The 19,924-nt window shown below is 39.9% G+C and overlaps 1 protein-coding gene across 2 annotated transcripts in view; it reads left to right on the top strand.

Moving 5' to 3' along the window:
• The window catches only part of arhgap42a (Rho GTPase activating protein 42a), a 503,828-nt gene that overhangs the window by 69,265 nt on the left and 414,639 nt on the right, over positions 1-19,924 (top strand). The window contains exon 1 of one of the 2 annotated variants that reach the window (XM_068034055.1): positions 10,431-10,561. The exons of the other annotated variant lie outside the window; for it this stretch is intronic. Within the exon in view, the coding sequence (XP_067890156.1) occupies positions 10,495-10,561 (67 nt within the window). The 5' untranslated portion in view covers positions 10,431-10,494. Of the gene's footprint in view, positions 1-10,430; positions 10,562-19,924 lie in introns of those variants that run through there. 2 annotated transcript variants of the gene reach the window in all.

Genomic DNA, 19,924 nt, shown 5'->3' on the forward strand with positions numbered 1-19,924 from the left:
TGTCACTGTATACCAGCACATCATCAAGGTAAACTACACAGCTAGGAACACTGGCTACCACTTGGTTCATTAGTCTCTGAAAAGTAGCTGGGGCATTTTTTAGCCCGAATGGCATCACTCGGCATTGGAAAAGACTGGTGTGAGAAAGGCCGATATTTGTTTAGCTCGGGGTGTAAAAGGAACCTGCCAGTATCCCTTTAACAAATCTATATTGTTAAGAAATACAGTCTTCTAATCGAGGAATTGGGTAGGAGTCTGCCTTTGTTACAGCATTCACCTTTAAGTAGTCTATGCCAAACCTAGTTCAACCATCAGGTTTAGGCATTAACACGACTGGGGAACTCCAGCTGCTTTGACTGGGTTCAATTAGGTGGTCTTCTAACATGTATTGGATTTTTTTCTTTCATCTGGGCCTGTTTGTCTGGACTTAAGCGGTTTTATAGGAGAGGATTCTCCTACATCCACATCATGTCTGGTTAATGTTTATCCCTACAGACTCCTTTTAAATCCTCTGAGTAGCCTTGTTAGGTCTTTTTGTTCTGCATCTAAATATGAAAGCAGAGTGTCTAATCTACCTAACAATTCAATGTTATCTAACCGGACAGTAGGAGGTTCAATTTGAGAATTGTCTAGGTCTCCTTCCGCCTCATCCTCACTATCCTTTTTATCCTTCACTGTCCCTGCTATCTGACATACTTGTACTTGCTTATCCTCCACCTGGCGGTGATATTGTTTCAGAATATTGATGTGACACAGCCGATTCTTTTTCCGACGATCTGGGGTATCAATCAAATAATTTACTTCAATTCGTTTGAGTACTGTATATGGTCCACTGAACCATGCTTTCAGCAGTTTACCCTGTAAAGGCAGTAATGCTAACACCTCATCCCCTGGTGGAAATGTTCGGGTCTTGGCTTGCTTGTCTTCCCATTTCTTCATAGCTGTTTGGGAAGCTTTCAAGTGTTCCTGAGCTACTTTGCAGGCTCTTATGAGCTGTTCCCGGAAAATGCTTATATAATCTAACACTGGAGATTCGCCCCACTGTCTAAAAACTTTTCTTTGATTAGTTTTCGAGGACCACTTCCCTTATGTCGATGAACAAATTCAAAAGGACTAAAACCAGTAGACTCATTTGGTGAATGCCTAGTGACAAAAAAATAAATAAATTCCAACCCTTTATCCCAATCATGGGAATATTCATGACGGTCTGCCCTGATCATCGTTTTGCGGGTCTGATGGTACCGTTCTAAAGCCCCTTGTGTCTGTGGGTGGTATGCTGAATGAAATCTTTAACTGTGTTGTACCCAGACTACCCATAACTTCCTGAAAAATTTTAGACATAAAATTGGAACCTTGATCCGACTGGATCTCAATCAGTAATCCATAGCTAGTGAAGAGCTGGGTTAACTTTTCTACCACTGCCTTAGCAGAAATTGTTCGCAAGGAAATGGCCTCTGGGAACCGAGTAGCCATATCCATAACAGTGAGTCTATATTATGTCCCGCTTTTGCTTTTGGTAAAGATCCTATGCAGTCTACCAACACTGTACTAAATGGTTCCCCAGAAACTGGTATGGGAATTAGAGGTGTCGGTTTTATAGCCGGTTGCGGTTTTCCCACAACCTGGCATGTATGGCACGTTTTGCAATACTGCAGCACGTCCTTGAAAAGACCTGGCCAGTACAAATATTGACCTATATGTGATTGGGTCTTCTGGATCTCCACATGTCCCGCCATAGGAATTTCAAGGGCTACCCTTTATATTTCTCGGCGGTACCACTATCTGGTAAACTACTGTCTATTCTTCATCCGCAGGTCTGTGAGAAGGTCTCCACTTCCACATTAGAATCCCATTTTTAATATAATAGGCTTCGGAACTCCCTTTGCTTCAGCTTCAATTAGAACCGAGTGTGCCACTTGACTTAACTCTGCAACAGCTTGCTGAGCCTTGATCAGAGAAGACTGACTAAACATTCCCTTCGGATTATCCAAATCCCCAAAGAAAGTTTCAGATATTCGACTGTCTGTCTGTGGTGCCAATTTGACCTCCGACAGTGGAGCTCGTTTAGCCATTGTTCGGGTCACTACACATGAAGGAAAAATTCCTGGAACCTTTTCTTGCAACTGCTCTGTTTCTTTGAGTTCACTTGGTCTTTCCATCACTACTGGAGAAGCTGCTACCTTTGCTGCAGCCAGATCATTCCCCAGGAGTAGGTCAAGTCCATCTACAGGTAAACTATGGACAGCTCTTACTGTTACCGTTCCAGACATTAGTTCCACCTGACACAAAGGTACGGGTATATACTCTCTGCCGATACAATTCACTTAAAACCTTGGTATTCAGTGCTTTCTCTGGTGGAAAAGTTACGTCTTTCCCCAGCAAAAGAGTTTGGGTGGCTCCTGTATCCCTAAGTATTACTAGGTTTACCTGCCTCACTTGCGGGATAAGGAGTTAATTTTCCTTTTGACAAGAATTCCCTATAATTCTGGGGTATCTTGTTCACCTCCCCTTACTCACAGCAGTTTTTGTACTTGGCCTTACAGCTGCAGTTAGAGCTATTGCCTGCTCTGTCGTACCCTCAGTTAGGGCCCCTTTCTGTGCATTGGCCTTGTGTACCCGAATAAGTCCCATAGCTTTACCGTGCAACTTCCAGCATTCTGCACGAAGGTGTCCCTTCTTGTTCCCGGCTACTTGCCTTGCCTCCCTATCACCCTGCACCTTCTATCCTTCTCTGGTTTGTGGGGGTGACGGACAAAGGGTTTGGGCTTTTAAACAAGCTCATAATCATCAGTGATCTCAGCTGTCTGTCTTACTGTTGAAACCTTCTGGTTCTCTACATGGGTTCTTACTAGCAGAGGGAATGAACTTTTCAATTCTTCCAGGAGAATTATTTCCCTAAGGGTCTCATACGTGGCCTCTACCTTTAGTGCCCGCATCCAATGATCAATGTTAATTTGCTTTACCCTCTCAAGTTCTGTACAAGTTTGCCCAGGCTGTTTCCGGAGGTTCCAAAATTTCTGCCTATAAGCCTCAGGGACTAACTCATAAGCAACGAGAATAGCCTTTTTTGCCATCTCAAAATCTGCAGAAGCCTCCTCAGAAAGCATGGCATAAACTTCATGAGCTCTGCGAATCAACCTGCTTTACATGAACAGTGTCCAGCTTTCCTTCGGCCACTAGCTATCTTTTCAAAGGAAAGGAAAAATGCCTCTACATCCCTTTCCTCAAACTTAGGGAGAGGTTGCACAAATTTAAACTGTTCTCCACTGGGTCCGGGGCTGGAGTCAGTTCTTTCCTCACCAGAATTTTCATCGTGTTCAAGGCCACCTTTTTTTTAGTTCTAGCTTTTTAAGTAAAGGAAAGGGTACAATTGGAAAGCGGGTGCAGGAGCAGAGGGACCTGGGTGTATTTATGTATAAATCATTGAAGGTGGCAGCACAGGTTGAGAGAGCAGTTAATAAAGCAGACAGTATCCTGGGCTTCATTAATAGGGGTATAGAGAACAAGAGCAAGGAAGTTATGTTGAACTTGTATAAGATACTAGTTCAGCCTCAGCTGGAGTATTGCGTCCAGTTCTGGGCGCCGCACTTCAGGAAAGATGTGAGGGCATTGGAGAGAGTACAGAAAAGATTCACGAGAATGGTTTTAGGGATGAGGACTTCGGTTATGAAGATAGATTGGAGAAGTTAGGACTATTTTCCTTGGAGAAGAGAAGGCTGAGAGGTGATTTGGTAGAGGTATTCAAAATCATGAGGGGTCTGGACAGATTTGATGGAAACTGTTCCTACTTGTGAAAGGATCCTGAAAGAGAGGGCACAGATTTAAAGTATTTGGTAAGAGAAGCAAAAGTGACAAAATCTTTTCACTTGGCGTGTGGTTACGGTCTGGAATGTGCTGCCTCAGAGTGTGGTAGAAGCAGGTTTGATTGAAACATTCAAAAGGGAATTAGAATGTTATATGAAAAGGAAGAATGTGCAAGGTTACAGGGAGAAGACAGGGGAATGGAACTAGGTGAATTGCTCTTTTGGGCAGCCGGTGCTGACATGATAGGCCAATTGGTCTCCTTTTTTTATTCATTCATGGGATGAGGGCATCACTGCCTAGGACAGCATTTATTGCCCATCTGTAATTAGCCTTGAGAAGGTGGCAATTCTGCACTTTAACAATTCTGTGATTCTCTGTGATTCTGTAATTCAAATACCCTTTCTTGCTCCTTTTTCTTTTTTCTCTCTTTTTCTGTCTCTTGCATGTCTTCTCTCTTTCTCTCTCTTGCATGTCTTCTCTCTTTCTTTTGAAATTGTAGTTCGAGTTTTTTGATTTCTTTTTCCTGTTCAAGCTCAAATTTTTTTCTTTTATAATTCTCTTTCCAGTTCAATCTCCTTCACCTGTAACTGAATCCTAGCTAATTCAGCTGAATTATTACCTGGATTGCATTTTCCATCTTCCAATCTCAAATGCTGTGCTATTACTTCAATTATGTCTGCTTTCTTAGCTCCTGGTTTTAACTCTAACTCCAACTTTACTGCCAATTCCTTTAGCCTAGCCTTGGTTAAGATTTGCAGATCACTCAGGGATACGTCCTAGGTTGATACGTCCTAGGTTGTAGCACTGGCAAAGTCATTTCGGTCGTGTAAACTTAGCTCCAATGCAAAAGCAACCTGTTTTCCTTTTCCCTCTTTTAATTATTATTACCCACTTACAATTGCATGTCGTTGGCTTTGGGTTATCCCTCAAAGAGCCCCCAATTATATGTCCCGACTGGGGTGGGAGGAGTGCACTGTCTTTCTCTAGTTCCACTTCTCCACAACATATGTTTAAATGCATACCCAGTTACTGATGCAGCCAATTATATACTCTTATCAATTTTAGTTTCTGAATAAAAACCACTAACCAGGTTTCTTTAATAAACAAAAAAAGTGTTAATTTATTATAAAACAAGACTTAAAACAATAAAGATGCAATGCTTTAACACACTATTTGAAATATGACAGTAAATATATGTATTCCCTTCTCAATACCCAACACACACACAGTTAAAGGAAAAATAAAGATGCTTTGGCCAAAGTATTTGTTAATTCTTGAAGAAAAAAGATAATATATGTTATGTTCCAGATGGCATACAGTCTGGCATCCAAGTACACGCAGACAAGTCACTGGGATCTTTTCAGAAGCAGTTCGTTCAGGAGATCTCGAGAGGAAGTCTTCCAGAAGCTTCTCGGGGGAAATGCTGCTTTGGTTTCTCTATTTCTTACACTTGAGTCTCAGGCTTTCTCAAAGAAGTGGAGGAAAGTTGAACTGGTCTTCTCTTTTAGCAGGCTGACCTCCCAAATGCCCCAAAATAGTATTCAAAAATGAAGCCCACTCTTGAGCATCATAAATCTTGACTTGTCACTTCTCTTGTAAACACCTCCCATAGCCAGAAGTCATCTGTTATTTACTTAGATGAAGACATGTGATATCCAGTAAATGTTGTTTTTAAACAAAGTCCTTCCAGTGACCCTTTAATAAAAGTGCAGCATCTATGGAATCACATAAGTCCTCCAATGAATCCATCTCCACAATTTTAAAAGATGAGTCCTCAAAAATATTGAAAAATAGAAGCACTTTCACAACACTAGCCTGTCCAACCTTTCCTCATAAGCCAAGTGGCCCATTCCAAGTATTAGTCTAATAAACCTTCTCTGAACTGCTTCCAACGCATTTACATCCTCCCTTAGATAAAGAGACCAATACTGTACACAGTACTCCAGATATGGTCTCACCAATGCCCTGTATAACTGAAGCATAACCTCCCTACTTTTGTATTCAATTCCCCTCGCAATAAATAATAACATTCTATTAGCTTTCCTAATTACTTGCTGAACCTGCATGCTAACCTTTTGAAATTCCTGCACTAGGGCACCCAGATCCTTCTGTATTTCAGAGCTCTGCAATTTCTAAACATTTAGATAATATGCTTTTTTATTCATCCTGCCAAAATGGACAATTTGGTTGATCCTAGAATATTAAGCACCTTTGGCAGTTTAAACAAGCTCCATTATTTTTCTCCAGAGATAATGAGGCACTGCATTTATAGCAGTGAAAGACAAAATAATTTGGAGAGAGGAGGACATTACTTTCAAGAACAAAAAGAACTTTGGAGAAAATGATGAGGCAACCAATGAAGAGAGCTTATCAACCATTACATGCCACTTTTGAAAAATTTGTGAATTACAGTTGGATCCATATGGCTTCATTCATGATCAATTCACTGCACTGACTGAATTTGGCTCATCCCTAAACTCCACTTTGAAATAAGGGGACTAACTGGAAAAAAGGAATAACTTTATATAGTGGCTTTCACGTCCACCTGATGCCCCAAGGCACAATGGGGTACTTTTGAAGTGTAGTTATTTTGTAATGTAGGAAACACGGCAGCCAATTTGCACACAGCAAGCTCCCACAAATAGCAATAATAATTGACCAGATAATTAATTTTTGTGATGATGATTGAGGGATAAATATTGGCCAGGATACTGGGATAACTCCCCTTTCTTCTTTGAAATTGTGCCACAAGATCTTTTATGTCCAATTGAGAGGGAAGACGGGGCATCAGTTCAACATCTCACCTGAAAGATGTCTTCTCCAATAGTGCACATTGGAGTGTCAGCCTTGATTTTTGCACTAAGGCCCTGGAGAGAGACTTGAACCCACAACCTTGTGACTCAGAGGCAAGAGTACCACCAACTGAGCCATGGCTGACGCACACTGTATTCCACAAAGTGGGTGGGGGTAAGGAAGAGAAGGAATGCTAACTACTCGGTGGTAGCAACAAGTTACTGGGATATAGTCACCAGAAATGTCAGGATGGTCATGAAAGACAGGCAATGTAGAAAGTAAACCAAGATCATGCAGACCATCTGAAGTACTGGATAAAGACTTTCTATCTAGGATTAAATACAAGCAAACTATGCAAAAAGGTAGCAATGGTGTAGAGCACAAAACATGGAATTAAAAAGTGGAAAACAAGTCTTGCAAAGAATTGTGTATAATGCCAAAATAAATACAAGCAAAAAACTGATGAGTCGCTTAGCATGCCAACACTCAGTCTGGAAATTCAGTAATGGCAAACTTCCAAGACAAGTAATTAGTACAAATCTCTGAACATGGTAACATTAACAAACTAAAATGAACTGAATGAGACATGGCAACTAGACATTTTCTGTCTCAGCTCTTGATCCTGATTTCCTGACTAAGTTGTGATTTTGTCGCTGACTGGTTGTTTGGTCTGGTTCAGTATAACTAAAGTAAACCATTAGATTCTGCCATGTGACCTCTGTTTTTGCCTTTGTGGTAACAATATTTAGTGTTTACGTGCAACACCATAATAGTATTATCCCATTTGTCTGAGGTGGCATAATTGCAAAGAAAGAGACACATCCATTGAACAATCTGTATTTTTATGTAATTAAGTGCTTGAAGAATTTTGTTTCTGGATTTGCATACCTGGATAACACACCACACACTTCTTTTCTGTTTCTAAAATATTCAAGAGATGGTTGACCTGCATATTGGGGTTGCCATCTTTGTTGCATTTCTGAACTTAGGTGCTGAAATATATTCTAATATCTTTGGCTTTTAGCAACTCCTCTCCTCAGCTGCTCATCAAGTGGTGCAAGGCTACAGAAAGTGAAAGCTCAATGAAAAGAATGATGCACTTCAGTGTCTAATTTTGGAACTACAGCAAAATTGGCAATATTTGCGAAGTAGGTCAGTCAAGATGTCTGTATTTTGCAAATTAGGTGTATGTTTATTTTTCAATTATGAAGTTCCATACAGGGTATGATCCTGTGAATTTATTGGTTATTTTGATAGAATATTTATTGCACACATGAAATTAAATCTAGGTTGACCAACATTGGCAAAATTCAGAAGTTTGAATTAAAGGCATGGTGCTGTAGTTTAATTATTCTGATTTGTATGGATTTTATTAATACAAATGCAGGTTTAAGAACTGTCTAGCTTAGAGCATCTTGCTGTGGCTAAAGGTAGTTTGTTGAAAAGGCTTGAAACTAGGTGCTAAAATGTTTGTTCTAATCATTCCTGGCACAGTGGAATCAGAAAAATTATGCTGTTGAATGGAAGATTGACCATTGATCGCAGTGATTTCTTATAATGATTCTGTGCCTTTTGATCTTTCCCTCTACACCCACCCCCCACCCCCCCCAGTTTTTCTCACTTTTGTGCCGTTTCCACCTCTTCAACTTGTAATGTGCTCTAAAGGTGGGCACACAAATGTTACTGGTTCAAAATTTTGTAGTCTGTTTTAAACTTTGTTATGATCATTGTTTTAGGCATAGAAATGTGTAGCACAGAAGGAGGCCATTCATACCATCGTGCCTGTGCCAGCTGTTTGAAAGAGCTATCCAATTAGTCCCATAGCCCTGCAAATTTCCCCCTTCAAGTATTTATCCAATTCCTTTTTGAAAGTTGCTATTGGATGGGAATAGAGGGATACGGTCCCCGGAAGTGCAGAAGGTTTTAGTTTAGGCAGGCATCAAGATCGGCGCAGGCTTGGAGGGCCGAATGGCCTGTTCCTGTGCTGTACTGTTCTTTGTTCTTAATCTAATTCGACTGCCATTCCAAGCAGTGCATACCAGATTGCAACACCTTGCTGCATTTAAAAAAGTTTCCTCATCTAGCTTCTAATTCTTTTGCCAATCATCTTAAATCCATGCCTTCTGGTTACCAACTCTCCTGTCACTGGAAACAGTTACTACTGTTTATTTACTCTATCAAAACCATTCATGATTTTAAACACCTCTATCAAATCAACTCTTAGTCTTCTCTGTTCTAGGGAGAACAACCCCAGCTTCTTATGAAGAATACTCAAATCTGAGGTTTCACCTGGAACATCCCCAATCTCAGCAGAGCACTCCCTACTACAGCAGTGTGAATTTTCCATTTCCAGAAACTTTTTTATTAAAACCTATTAACCTTTTAGCATTTTGGGTATAATTATCAATTAGTTCCTAGTTGTGGGCAGTTTTATGGTGTGGGTCCACACATTGGGAACTTGGGTTGAAATTGCTGAAATTAATTTCACTGGGGCTGTTACACCTGTAGATAAGGAGAGAACAATTCCGTCCTATTAGTTCCAGCAGTGATCGGAACATGGTATTCTATTGCAACCATCAAGTCCAACTATATAACTTTTGATGGTTTTAAGTATTAATTAGTTACATAAGCTGACACAGAAGTTACAATGTGAAAGCTGACAGTTCTGCCTGACCATCCAGGTTGATGTTTATCCTGCATGAGTAGTATCCCTAAACCCATGCGACCACACTGTTCCTGTATCCTTTTGTTCCCCTTTCCTGTATTGAAGCTAAGAATTGGTCTTGCAGCACACCAATACAGTAAGGATCTCTACTCAGAAGTAAATCTAGACTTAAAGAAGACTTGGTATATTGGCTTCTTTTGAAATGGTGGACGGAAGCTGATATTGCCTTGGAAGTTCGTATTTATTTGCAATCCTATTTAATGACCCTATCTTAACAAAGTTATATTGCCAAGCAGATACTCCTGCAGAAAAATTGCAGTTTCTGATGCTCTGATTGCTATGGGTAGGTACCTATATTTTGTAACAGACTGACAGTACAAAGGAAGCATTTGCGTAGGCATGCAAAAAATGAACTAATATGTTTGTGTTTTTAATCAAAATATTACTTGCAGTTTAAAAGGGCATTGGTATTTGGGCAGATTAAGTGCCTGGAACAATTCGTAAAAATTCCACTCAAAAATCAAGTGTTCCTGGCTAATAACAGTACTTGAAATATTTTTATCAGTGTAAGGTTTGCAGATAATGTTGTATTATTAAATTCATAATTGCTTATTTTAGAAATGATTATTTTAAGTAATTGTGCAGATCTAGTGAAATGTTTTGTAAGATGCTTTTGTTCCTTTTAACCTGCTGAATAAGCAACCTTTATATAGCATAGCATATGTAGTGATTGGTATAACATGTAATAAATAATAGGACATATAAAAGTGGAGTATGGTATTTATTTGATGTGATGTAATAACTTGAGTCAAACTTTTTCTGTAGGTGCCAATTAGTTGAGATAAATGCACTTAGTATCTCTGTCCAATAACGGAACAATGGAGGTGTGCTCATAGGTACGTTTATTTCAAATTTAAAATGTAAAATTAGAATTCCCAAGTTTCCAAGTAAAATATTGCATATAACGTCAGTTAACTGTTCTGACATTGTCTTCGCCCATTCCATTTTTGCACTGTTTGCACAAAGGTTATGCAATTAACTCGTGTTCAGTGAGCCATGTGGCAACAGTGCAGAAATGACCTTTACACTATTTTATACTATTGCCTACATTGACTGTGTCCATTGTGAACTGTTTTCGTGGAACTATTTTGTCCTTGCATAGACATCTCAGAACATAAATTTTAAACTTAAAGCAGCTGTTTCTCTTTCATCAGTGTGCTACAGACAATCATATGCTTAACAGCAAATGTTTCCTTTGCAACTACATTTCTTTTAATGATTGGCTTGAAGAGCAGAGAGGTAAATCAACTGATTTAAAATAGTTGTTGTAAATTAATGTTACAATGCTGATTTATAATAAGTATAAATCATTTAAATCAAATATTTTTTGGGTGCATTTAGATGTTTCTGTTACAGTGCACTGTATTGCCTCCAATTGTGATAAGTCTGCCTTTTGTTTTTTTTGGAGTGAACTGTTTCAAATCAATTTAGGGTGGGTTTTTGACATATATAACGAGTTAGTAGTTCCAAAGCATCACTTCCTTAAAAGGTTTAACGGTTATCGATCTTTGATGTCTTCACTCAGTGTGATGTATATTTGTTTGAAGTGGTGCAGTTAAGCTGTAAATGCATTTTTGTTAAATCTCCATCTGACAGGGTTTATTATGATTTTAATCATTTTAGTTACTTTCTGGAAAATACTTCCTTACTCAGGCACCCAGTGTTGGTATGGGAATATCGGAACAGGGGTAGGCCATTTAGCTGCTCAAGCCTGTTACACCATCCAGTGAGTTAATGGCTGATCTGCAATCTAACTTCACATACCTGCCTTTGCCTCTTGTCCTTTAATACCTTTGGATAATAAAAAATCTATCAATCTCAGATTTAAAATTAACAATTAATGTAGCATCAATTACCAATTGCGGAAGAGAGTTCTAAATTTCTACCACCCTTTGAATGTAGAAGTGTTTCCTAACTTCGCTCCTGAAAGGTCTTACTCTAATATTTAGACTTTGTGCCCTGGTCCATGTCTGCCCGACTAGTAGAAATAGTTTCTATCTATCCTATCTGTTCCCTTAATTTCCTGAAAACTTGATCAAATCACCCCTTGACCTTCTAAATTCTAGGAAATACAACCCTAGTTTGTGTAATCTCTCCTCATAATTTAACCCTTGGAGACCAGATATCATTCTGGTAAATCTATGTGTGCTCCCTCCAAAGTCTATATATCTTTCTTAAGGTGTGGTGCCCAGAGCTAATCTTGGTACTCTAGGTATGGTCTAACCAGGGCTTTATATTGCTGAAGCATGACTGCTACCTCCCTTGTATTCTGGTCCTCTCGATATAAAGGCCAGAGTTCCATTAGCCTTTTTGATTACTTTCTATACCTGCTCATGATCTTTTAATGATCTGTGTACCTGGACCCCTAGTCTCTTTGGACCTCCACTGTTTCTAGCTTTTCACCATTTAGAAAGTACCCTGTTTTATCTTTTTTACATCTAAAGTGGATGAGCTAACATTTGCTTACATTGAAATTCATCTGCCACAGTTTTGCCCATTCATTTAATCTATTAATATCTCTTTGTAATTGGGGTCTGTTTGGGATTGAGTTGATTCCATGGTGACCTGTCTGGTGAATGGATGGGAACCGAGTTGATTTTTTGTGTCAGACATGACGATCTAATACCTGATCTAGGTAGGCCTGTAGTGCTTCAGAACTCAGTTGCTGATTGATCAGCTAGCATGGCTCAGTGATATGTGGGAAAGTGTTTTATTGCAGTGAATGATAGTTATTGTTTGGGTCTGCTCAGAAATTGATATTTTCAGTGTCTCTGGTACCTTTTGTGTGAAATTGTGGTACACTGGCAGCAATTCATGTTGCACATACTGAGTGTAGAAAGTTACAGGATTTATCAGGGTATGTCTAGCCACACCAAAGTACTTAATAAAACTGTGAGCTGGAGGAGGGGGGGAAGGGTTTCTGCTCCATTGAAAAATGTTAATCAGATTGCATTTTGGTTTATGTTAGGAGGGTTTCCTTTTTTTAAAACTTGAGAATCTATATTTTAAAAACAGAAAAGGATTCCATGGATTCTGGAATCTTGAAGAGCTGATCTTTGGGTGTTTTTATTAAAAGAAGTTACCAGAAGGTTTGGAATGAATGTAAACAAGTTTACTGGAAAACACCTGTGTGTGAGTGAAGTCTAGGATAAGATGAGGGGCTTTAATATTTCAATTCACCCGTATGTTTACTTTATTATTAGTTAAGATTTGGGGTATAATAAATGGATAATTTTTCTTGTTAACTAAAGAAACCTGGTAGGTGTATTTTATTCTGGGGTAAAAATAGAGTATCTGATTGACTGTTTCGGTAAGTGGGAAAATGTAAAATATATGTTGTGACCTGTGGAGAAGTGGGACTGAATTAACAGTGCTCTCCTTCTCCCTTGTTGGTAACATTAATTGGGGGCTCTTGTAGGTATTTAAACCCAAGAACAAGGTTCAATTGTAAGTGGGGTAATAATAATTGAAAAAGGTAAATGAAAGAATCAGGTTTCTTGTGTAATAAAGTCTACACCACTGGAATGTCTAGCAGTTGCTGAAACATTTCTGGGGAAGGAGGATATATCCTTCAGTGACTTGTGAAACTTAACTAAGGTTAAGCTAATAGCATTGGCAGTATAATTGGAGTTAGAATTAAAATCAAGAGCTAAAAAAAGAGATAATTGAAGTAACAGCTCAACATTTGAAATTGGAAGAAGAAGCAAGTAAATTAGTGGGTAGTCAAGTTGAATTAGCTAAAATTTAGTTGCAGATGAAGCAATTGGAGCTTGAACAAGAAAAAGAATGAAGAAAACTTGAGCAGGAACAGGAAATAGAAAAACATAAATTTGAGTTTGCAAAAGGAGTTTGAAAAAGAAGTGACAATGAAAAAAATTGAGTTTGAGGAAAAGGAAAGAGCAAGAGAAAGAGAGGGAAATGAATTCAAATTTAAAAAAGATGGAAATAAGACAAAAGAGTGGTCTTGAAGCTAGTGGAGATTCTGGTGAGTCCAGCCCAAGACCCAGCAAAAAGCTGTTTAAATTTATACAAGCTCTGCCTAATTTTAAGGAAAGGGACATAGAGGCATTTTTCATTTCTTTTGAAAAGATGGCCAAAAAAATGAAATGGCCAAAGGAAAGCTGGACACTGCTTATGCAAAGCAGGTTGATGGGCAGAGCTCATGAAGTTTATGCCATACTTTCTGAGGAGGCTTCTGCAGATTATGAGATGGCAAAAAGGCTATTCTTGCTGCGAATGAGTTAGTTCCTGAAGCTTACCGACAGAAGTTTTGGAACCAGCGGAGATTTGCTGGGCAGACGTATATAGAATATGAGAGGGTAAAACAAATTAATTTTGATCGTTGGATACAGGCACTAAAGATGGAAGCCACGTATGAGAACCTGAGAGAACTAATTCTGGAAGAGTTTAAAAATTCACTCACTCCATTAGTATGAACTCATGTGGAGAACCAGAAGGTTTAAGGGCCAGAAATTGCTGATGATTTTGAGCTTGTGTATAAGCCCAAACCCTTTGTCTGTCACCCCCACAGACCCGAGAAGTATAGAAGGTGGGAGAGTGGGAGGGTGAAAGGAAGGCAGGTAGCCGGGGAAAGAAGGGACAGCTGGGAATGCCCCAGGATCCCCCCCCCTCAGCTATAAAGACAAATACAAAAACCAATGTGAGTGTAGGGGTTGAGAATAAGATGCCTAAAAGTTATAGGGTATTCTTGTTGAAAGGGAAAGTAACTCCTTATCCCCCACGTGAGGCAGGCAAACCTATAGTTATACAGAGGAGGTTTACCAGGATGTTGCCTGGTCTGGAGGGCATTAGCTATAAGGAGAGGTTGGAAAAACTCGGATTGTTTTCACTGGAACGACGGAGGTGGAGGGGTGACATGATAGAGGTTTACAAAGTTCTGAGCGGCATGGACAGAGTGGATAGTCAGAAGCTTTTTCCCAGGGTGGAAGAGTCAGTTACTAGGGGACATAGGTTTAAAGTGCAAGGGGCAAAGTTTAGAGGGGATGTGCGAGGCAAGTTTTTTTACACAGAGGGTGGTGAGTGCCTGGAACTTGCTGCCAGGGGAGGTGGTGGAAGCAGATACGATAGCGAAGTTTAAGAGACATCTTGACAAATACATGAATAGGAAAGGAATAGAGGGATATGGGCCCCGGAAGTGCAGAAGGTGTTAGTTTCGGCAGGCATCAAGATCGGCGCAGGCTTGGAGGGCCGAATGGCCTGTTCCTGTGCTGTACTGTTCTTTGTTCTTCTATACTTAGGGATACAGGGGCAACCCAAACTCTTGCTGGGGAAAGGCATAACAGTTCCTCTAGAGAGCGTAGATTAGATTAGATTAGAAATACAGCACTGAAACAGGCCCTTCGGCCCACCGAGTCTGTGCCGAACATCAACCACTCATTTATACTAATCCTACACTAATCCCATATTCCCAACAAACATCCCCACCTGTCCCTATATTTCCCTACTACCTACCTATACTGGTGACAATTTATAATGGCCAATTTACCTATCAACCTGCAAGTCTTTTGGCTTGTGGGAGGAAACCGGAGCACCCGGAGAAAACCCACACAGACACAGGGAGAACTTGCAAACTCCACACAGGCAGTACCCGGAATCGAACCCGGGTCCCTGGAGCTGTGAGGCTGCGGTGCTAACTACTGCGCCACTGTGCCGCCCTAAGCGTACTGAATGCTAAAGTTTTAATGAATGGTATTGGTGGTGTGTATATACCCATACCTTTGTATCAAGTGCACCTAGAGTGTGACCTAATGTCTGGGACAGAAACTGTAGGAGTTGTCCATAGTTTGCCGGTAGACGGAGTTGACCAACTCCAGGGAATGATTTGGCCAGAGCAAAAGTAGTAGCTGCACCCGTAGTCACAGAGAAACCAAGTGAAGTTGAAGAGTTACAGGAAAAGGTTCCAGGAATTTCTCATTCTTGCGTAGTAACCTGAGCAATGTCTAAAATTGGCAACACAGACAGATAGCTGAATATCTGAAATGTTCTTTGGGGATTTGGATAATCCAAATGAAATGTTTAATAAATCTTCTCTGATCACAGCTCAGCAAGCTGATCCAGAGTTAAATGAAGTAGCACAATCAGCTCTGACAGAAGCTGAGGCAAAAGGAGTCCCGGAAGGCTATTTTATTAAAGGTGGAGTTCTGATGAGGAGTGGATGGCTGTTCAACAGATAGTGGTACCACCAGGAATTATTAAGGTTAGTGCATGAAATTCCAATAGCGGGTCATGTGGGGATCCGGAAGACCACATCACGTATAAGTTAACGTTATTACTGGCCAGGTCTTTCCAAGGACATGGTGCAGTTTTGTAAAACATGACATATGTGCCAGTTTGTGGGAAAACTGCAACTTGCCATAACACTGGCGCCTCTAATTCCCATACCAGTTATTGAGGAACCATGTAGTAGCGTGTTGGTAGATTGTGTAGGACCTTTACTGAAATCAAAAGCAGGACACCAATATATACTCACTATCATGGATATGGCTACTCGATTCCCAGAAGCCGTTCCCTTGAGAACAGTTAGGGCCACAGTAGCAGTAGATATGTTAAGCCAATTCTTCACTAGATATAGATTAATGATTGAAATTCAGTCAGATCAAGGTTCCAATTTTATGTCTAAAATATTTCAAGGAGTTATGGGTAATTTGGATATAACACAATTCAAGTCTTCAGCAAACCACCCACAGACACAGGGAGCTTTAGAAAGGTACCATCAGACCCTCAAAACAATGATCAGGGCATACGTCATGAATATCCCCTTGATTGGAATAAAGGGCTAGACTTTCTTTTATTTGCCACTAGAGATTCACCAAATGAGTCTACAGGTTTTGGTCCTTTTGAATTAGTTTACGGACATAAGATAAGAGGTCCTCTAAAACAAATTCAAGAAAGGGTTTTAGAACAGAGGGACAAATTTTCTGTACAAGACTATGTAGCCGTGTTCTGGGAACGGCTCACGCGAGCTTGCAACGTGGCTCAGGAATACCTAAAAGCATCCCAAACTACTATGAAAAAACGGGTAGACAAGCATGTTAAGACCCAAACATTTCAATCAGGGGATGAAGTGTTGGTATTACTACCTTTACAGGGTGAACCATTAAAAGCACGGTTCAGTGGTCCGTATAAAGTGATCAAAAGAATTGGTAAGGTAAATTATTTGATTGACACCCCAGATCGTTGGAAAAAAGAATTCACTGTGTTAAAACAATATTATCGCCGGGAGGTGGATAAGCGAGCACAGGTATGTCAGTTAGTAGGGACAGTTAAGAAATAAAGGGATAGTGAGATGAGGCAGAAGGAGGCCTAGACAGTTCTCAAATTGAACCTCTTATTATCCGGTTAGCTAATACTGAATTGCTAGGAAGATTGAACACTATGCTTTCATATTTAGATGCAGAACAATGAGAAGATCTAACAAGGCTACTCACAGTATTTAAGAGTCTGTAGGAATAAGCCAGGATGTAGAACCTTAGCAACACATGATGTGTTGTAGGGGAATCCGTTCCTATAAAACAGCATCCTTACCGTTTAAGTCCAGACAAACAGGCCCAAGTCAAAGCAGAAATTCAATACATGCTGGAAAACCACCTAACTGAATCCAGTCAAAGCAGCTGGACTTCATCGATAGTGTTTGTGCCTAAACCTGACGGTTCAACTCGACTTTGCACAGACTACAGAAACGTTAATGCAGTAACAAAGGCAGACTTCTAACCAATTCTTCGCTTGGAAGACTGTATTGATAGAGTTGGCAGTGCCATGTTTCTTACAGTGAGAATTGTAAAAAGGATACTGGCAAGTTCCTTTCACACCCTGAGCTAAAGAACTATCAGCTTTCATCACACCAGACAGTCTTTACCAGTGCCGAGTGATGCCATTCGGGCTAAAAATGCCCCGGCAACCATTCAGAGACTAATGAATCAAATGGTCGCCAGTGTTCCTAACTGTGAAGTTTATCTTGATGATGTGCTGGTATACAGTGACACTTGGAAGGACCACTAGAAATAGCTAGGAACTCTGTTTAAAAAAATTACAAGCAGCTGATTTAGTGGCCAAAAGCAAATTCGCAAAAGTGAGAGTGACCTACCTTGGGCATATAGTGGGGCAAGGACAAGAGTTGCCAAGAACCGCAGAAGTACAGGCCTTGGTGGAGTTTCCTACCCTGAAGACTATGCAAGAAATCATGAGGTTTTTGGGGATGTGTGGTTTCTACCGCAAGTTTGTACAAACTTCAGCACTGTAGCTGGTCCACTGACCGATTCGCTACAGAAAAAGAAAACCAAGGTCGTGTGGTTAGGGGATTGCCAAGCTTTGTTTGAGAGGCTGCAGGCCATTTTGACTAATGAACCAGTGTTGGCTACTCCAAATTTCATTAAGCCCTTCAAGGTATCGATTGATGCTAGTGACCTGGGGGTCGGTGCAGTCCTGTTACAAGATGCATTGGGCATAGAAAGACCAATGGAATACTTTTCAAAAAAACTAAATCGACATCAAAGAAGATATTCCACCATGGAAAAAGAAACCTTAGGTTTATTATTGGCTCTTAAACATTTTGAAGTCTATGTTCACCACAACGACAGAGCGACACTGGTATATACTGATTATAACCCCCAAGTATTCGTGGAAAATTTTTTAAATCAGAATGCCGGACTATTCTGATGGAGTTTACTGTTGCAGCCCTATCACTTAAAGATTGTCCACATTTCAGGCAAAAATTATGTTATTGCAGATGCTTTGTTGCGAATGTAACTTCACTTTGCGTTATATGAGCAAATATGGTACAAAGCAAAATTGTATTAACTACAAGTAAAGAGTGGATGGGGGACGAGTGTGACAATGTGTTTAAAAAGGTTTTCAATTTCTGTTTTTTTGAGAAATTGTAATGAAATGCATTCAAAAATGGCATTTCATTTTTCCAAGGATGGAGGTTTTATGAGAATTTCCAGTTTTTGTTCAAACTTGGGAATCTACATTTTAAAAACTGAAAAGGATTCCATGGATGCTGTAATCTTGAAGAAGCTGAACTTTGGGTGTTTTTGTTTGAAGAAGTTACCAGAAGGTTTGGACTGAATGTGAAGAGGTTTACTGGAAAGCACCTGTTGGCAAAGAATCCAGCAGGGGGTTGTGTTGTGACCCTGAAAGAGCTATTTACAAGGACATGACAGTCAAGATTTATGGTCGTCACACGACTTGCCTCTGGAAAGGTTTTAGTTTCATTTTGAACTGTTAAAAAGCCAGTTGGTGTTTGGCCTGAAAAAAAAACAGAAAGGAGGAGTTGCTGTGTGCTTCTCCATTTGAAGAATACCTGCATCTTTAAAGAATTCCTGCGACAAGTTGTGCTGTTGCCTCCAGTATTTGAAGAAATCCTGCATATTTGCAGAAACGTTGCATCTTTGAAGGAATTTCCCCACCAAAACATCACCACTTCTTGGTTCTCCGAAGGTATGTGCAGAGTGGCCCTCTTTCCTCTTCCCTTCCTACTATTCTATTTGCTTCTCTCAGAGGCTTTTAAAACTTCAACTTTTGGGGAAAAAAGAAAACCAAATTGCCTGTCTGCCTTTCTATCTCTATGCATCTCTATCTCTTTCTATTTGTGTTTCTGAAGTGTTAGAAATTAAATTTTTTGGTCCTTTTCTGACAAGAAAACAGATGGAGATAAAAACAAAATGCTGGAAATGCTCAGCAGGTCAGGCAGCATCTGTGGGAGAGAAACAAAGTTCATGTTTGAGGTTACCTCTCATCAGAACTGGAAAAAGTTAGAGATGTAACATGTACAGAGGCAGAGAAAGGGGAGAAGGGAGGAAAGAACAAAAGGGAAGGTCTGTGATAAGGTGGAAGGCAGGAGAGATTGACAAAAGGGATGATGGTGCAATGCAAAAGGGAATGGTAATGGGACAAATAAAGAAACAAAAGATGGGTCTAGAGGAGGTGTAGCTGGCAATAGCATAGATAGAGATAATTAGTTGGCGTCGAAGTTGAACTGATATTTGGAAAATTAAAATAACATTAAATGACAAGCATTTTTTATTTCCACCTCTCTCTCTCTCTCTCTCTCTCTCTCTCTCTCTCTCTCTGTCTCTCCCTTCGAGTCACTTAACTTGATGCACTCTGTAGAGCTTTTAGAACATAAAGTAACATCAGGTGTATAATCAGAATACTTGTTTTTCTCTTCCTTATGCACAGCCTCAATATACATTTAATCTCAGTAAAGCTTTTGAAATTTGTCCTCCTTTTCAAAATTATTTGAAGATACGAGACTGAGTAAATAGTGCTTGAATCTAAAGAAAAATATTCATTCTGTTTAGCTGAGCTCTGGGCAAAGGTATGAAGTCCAATACCTGACTTTTGGAAGAATGCCAAGCCCTCAAATATAGTTTTGTAGATACATGTAATCATATTTGTATGAAAAATTTATTTTTAATTTTGTTGAAACCCGATTTTGGACTTTGGAAACTTCGCAGAATCACAGAATTGTTACAGCGCAGAGGGAGGCCATTCAGCACATCGTGTCTGCACTGGCTCTCCAAATGAGCAATTCATTTCATGCCATTCCTCCGACTTTTCCTCATAACCCTACACATTCTT

Source organism: Heterodontus francisci, chromosome 6, assembly GCF_036365525.1.
Source record: "Heterodontus francisci isolate sHetFra1 chromosome 6, sHetFra1.hap1, whole genome shotgun sequence".
Classification (NCBI taxonomy): domain Eukaryota; kingdom Metazoa; phylum Chordata; class Chondrichthyes; order Heterodontiformes; family Heterodontidae; genus Heterodontus; species Heterodontus francisci.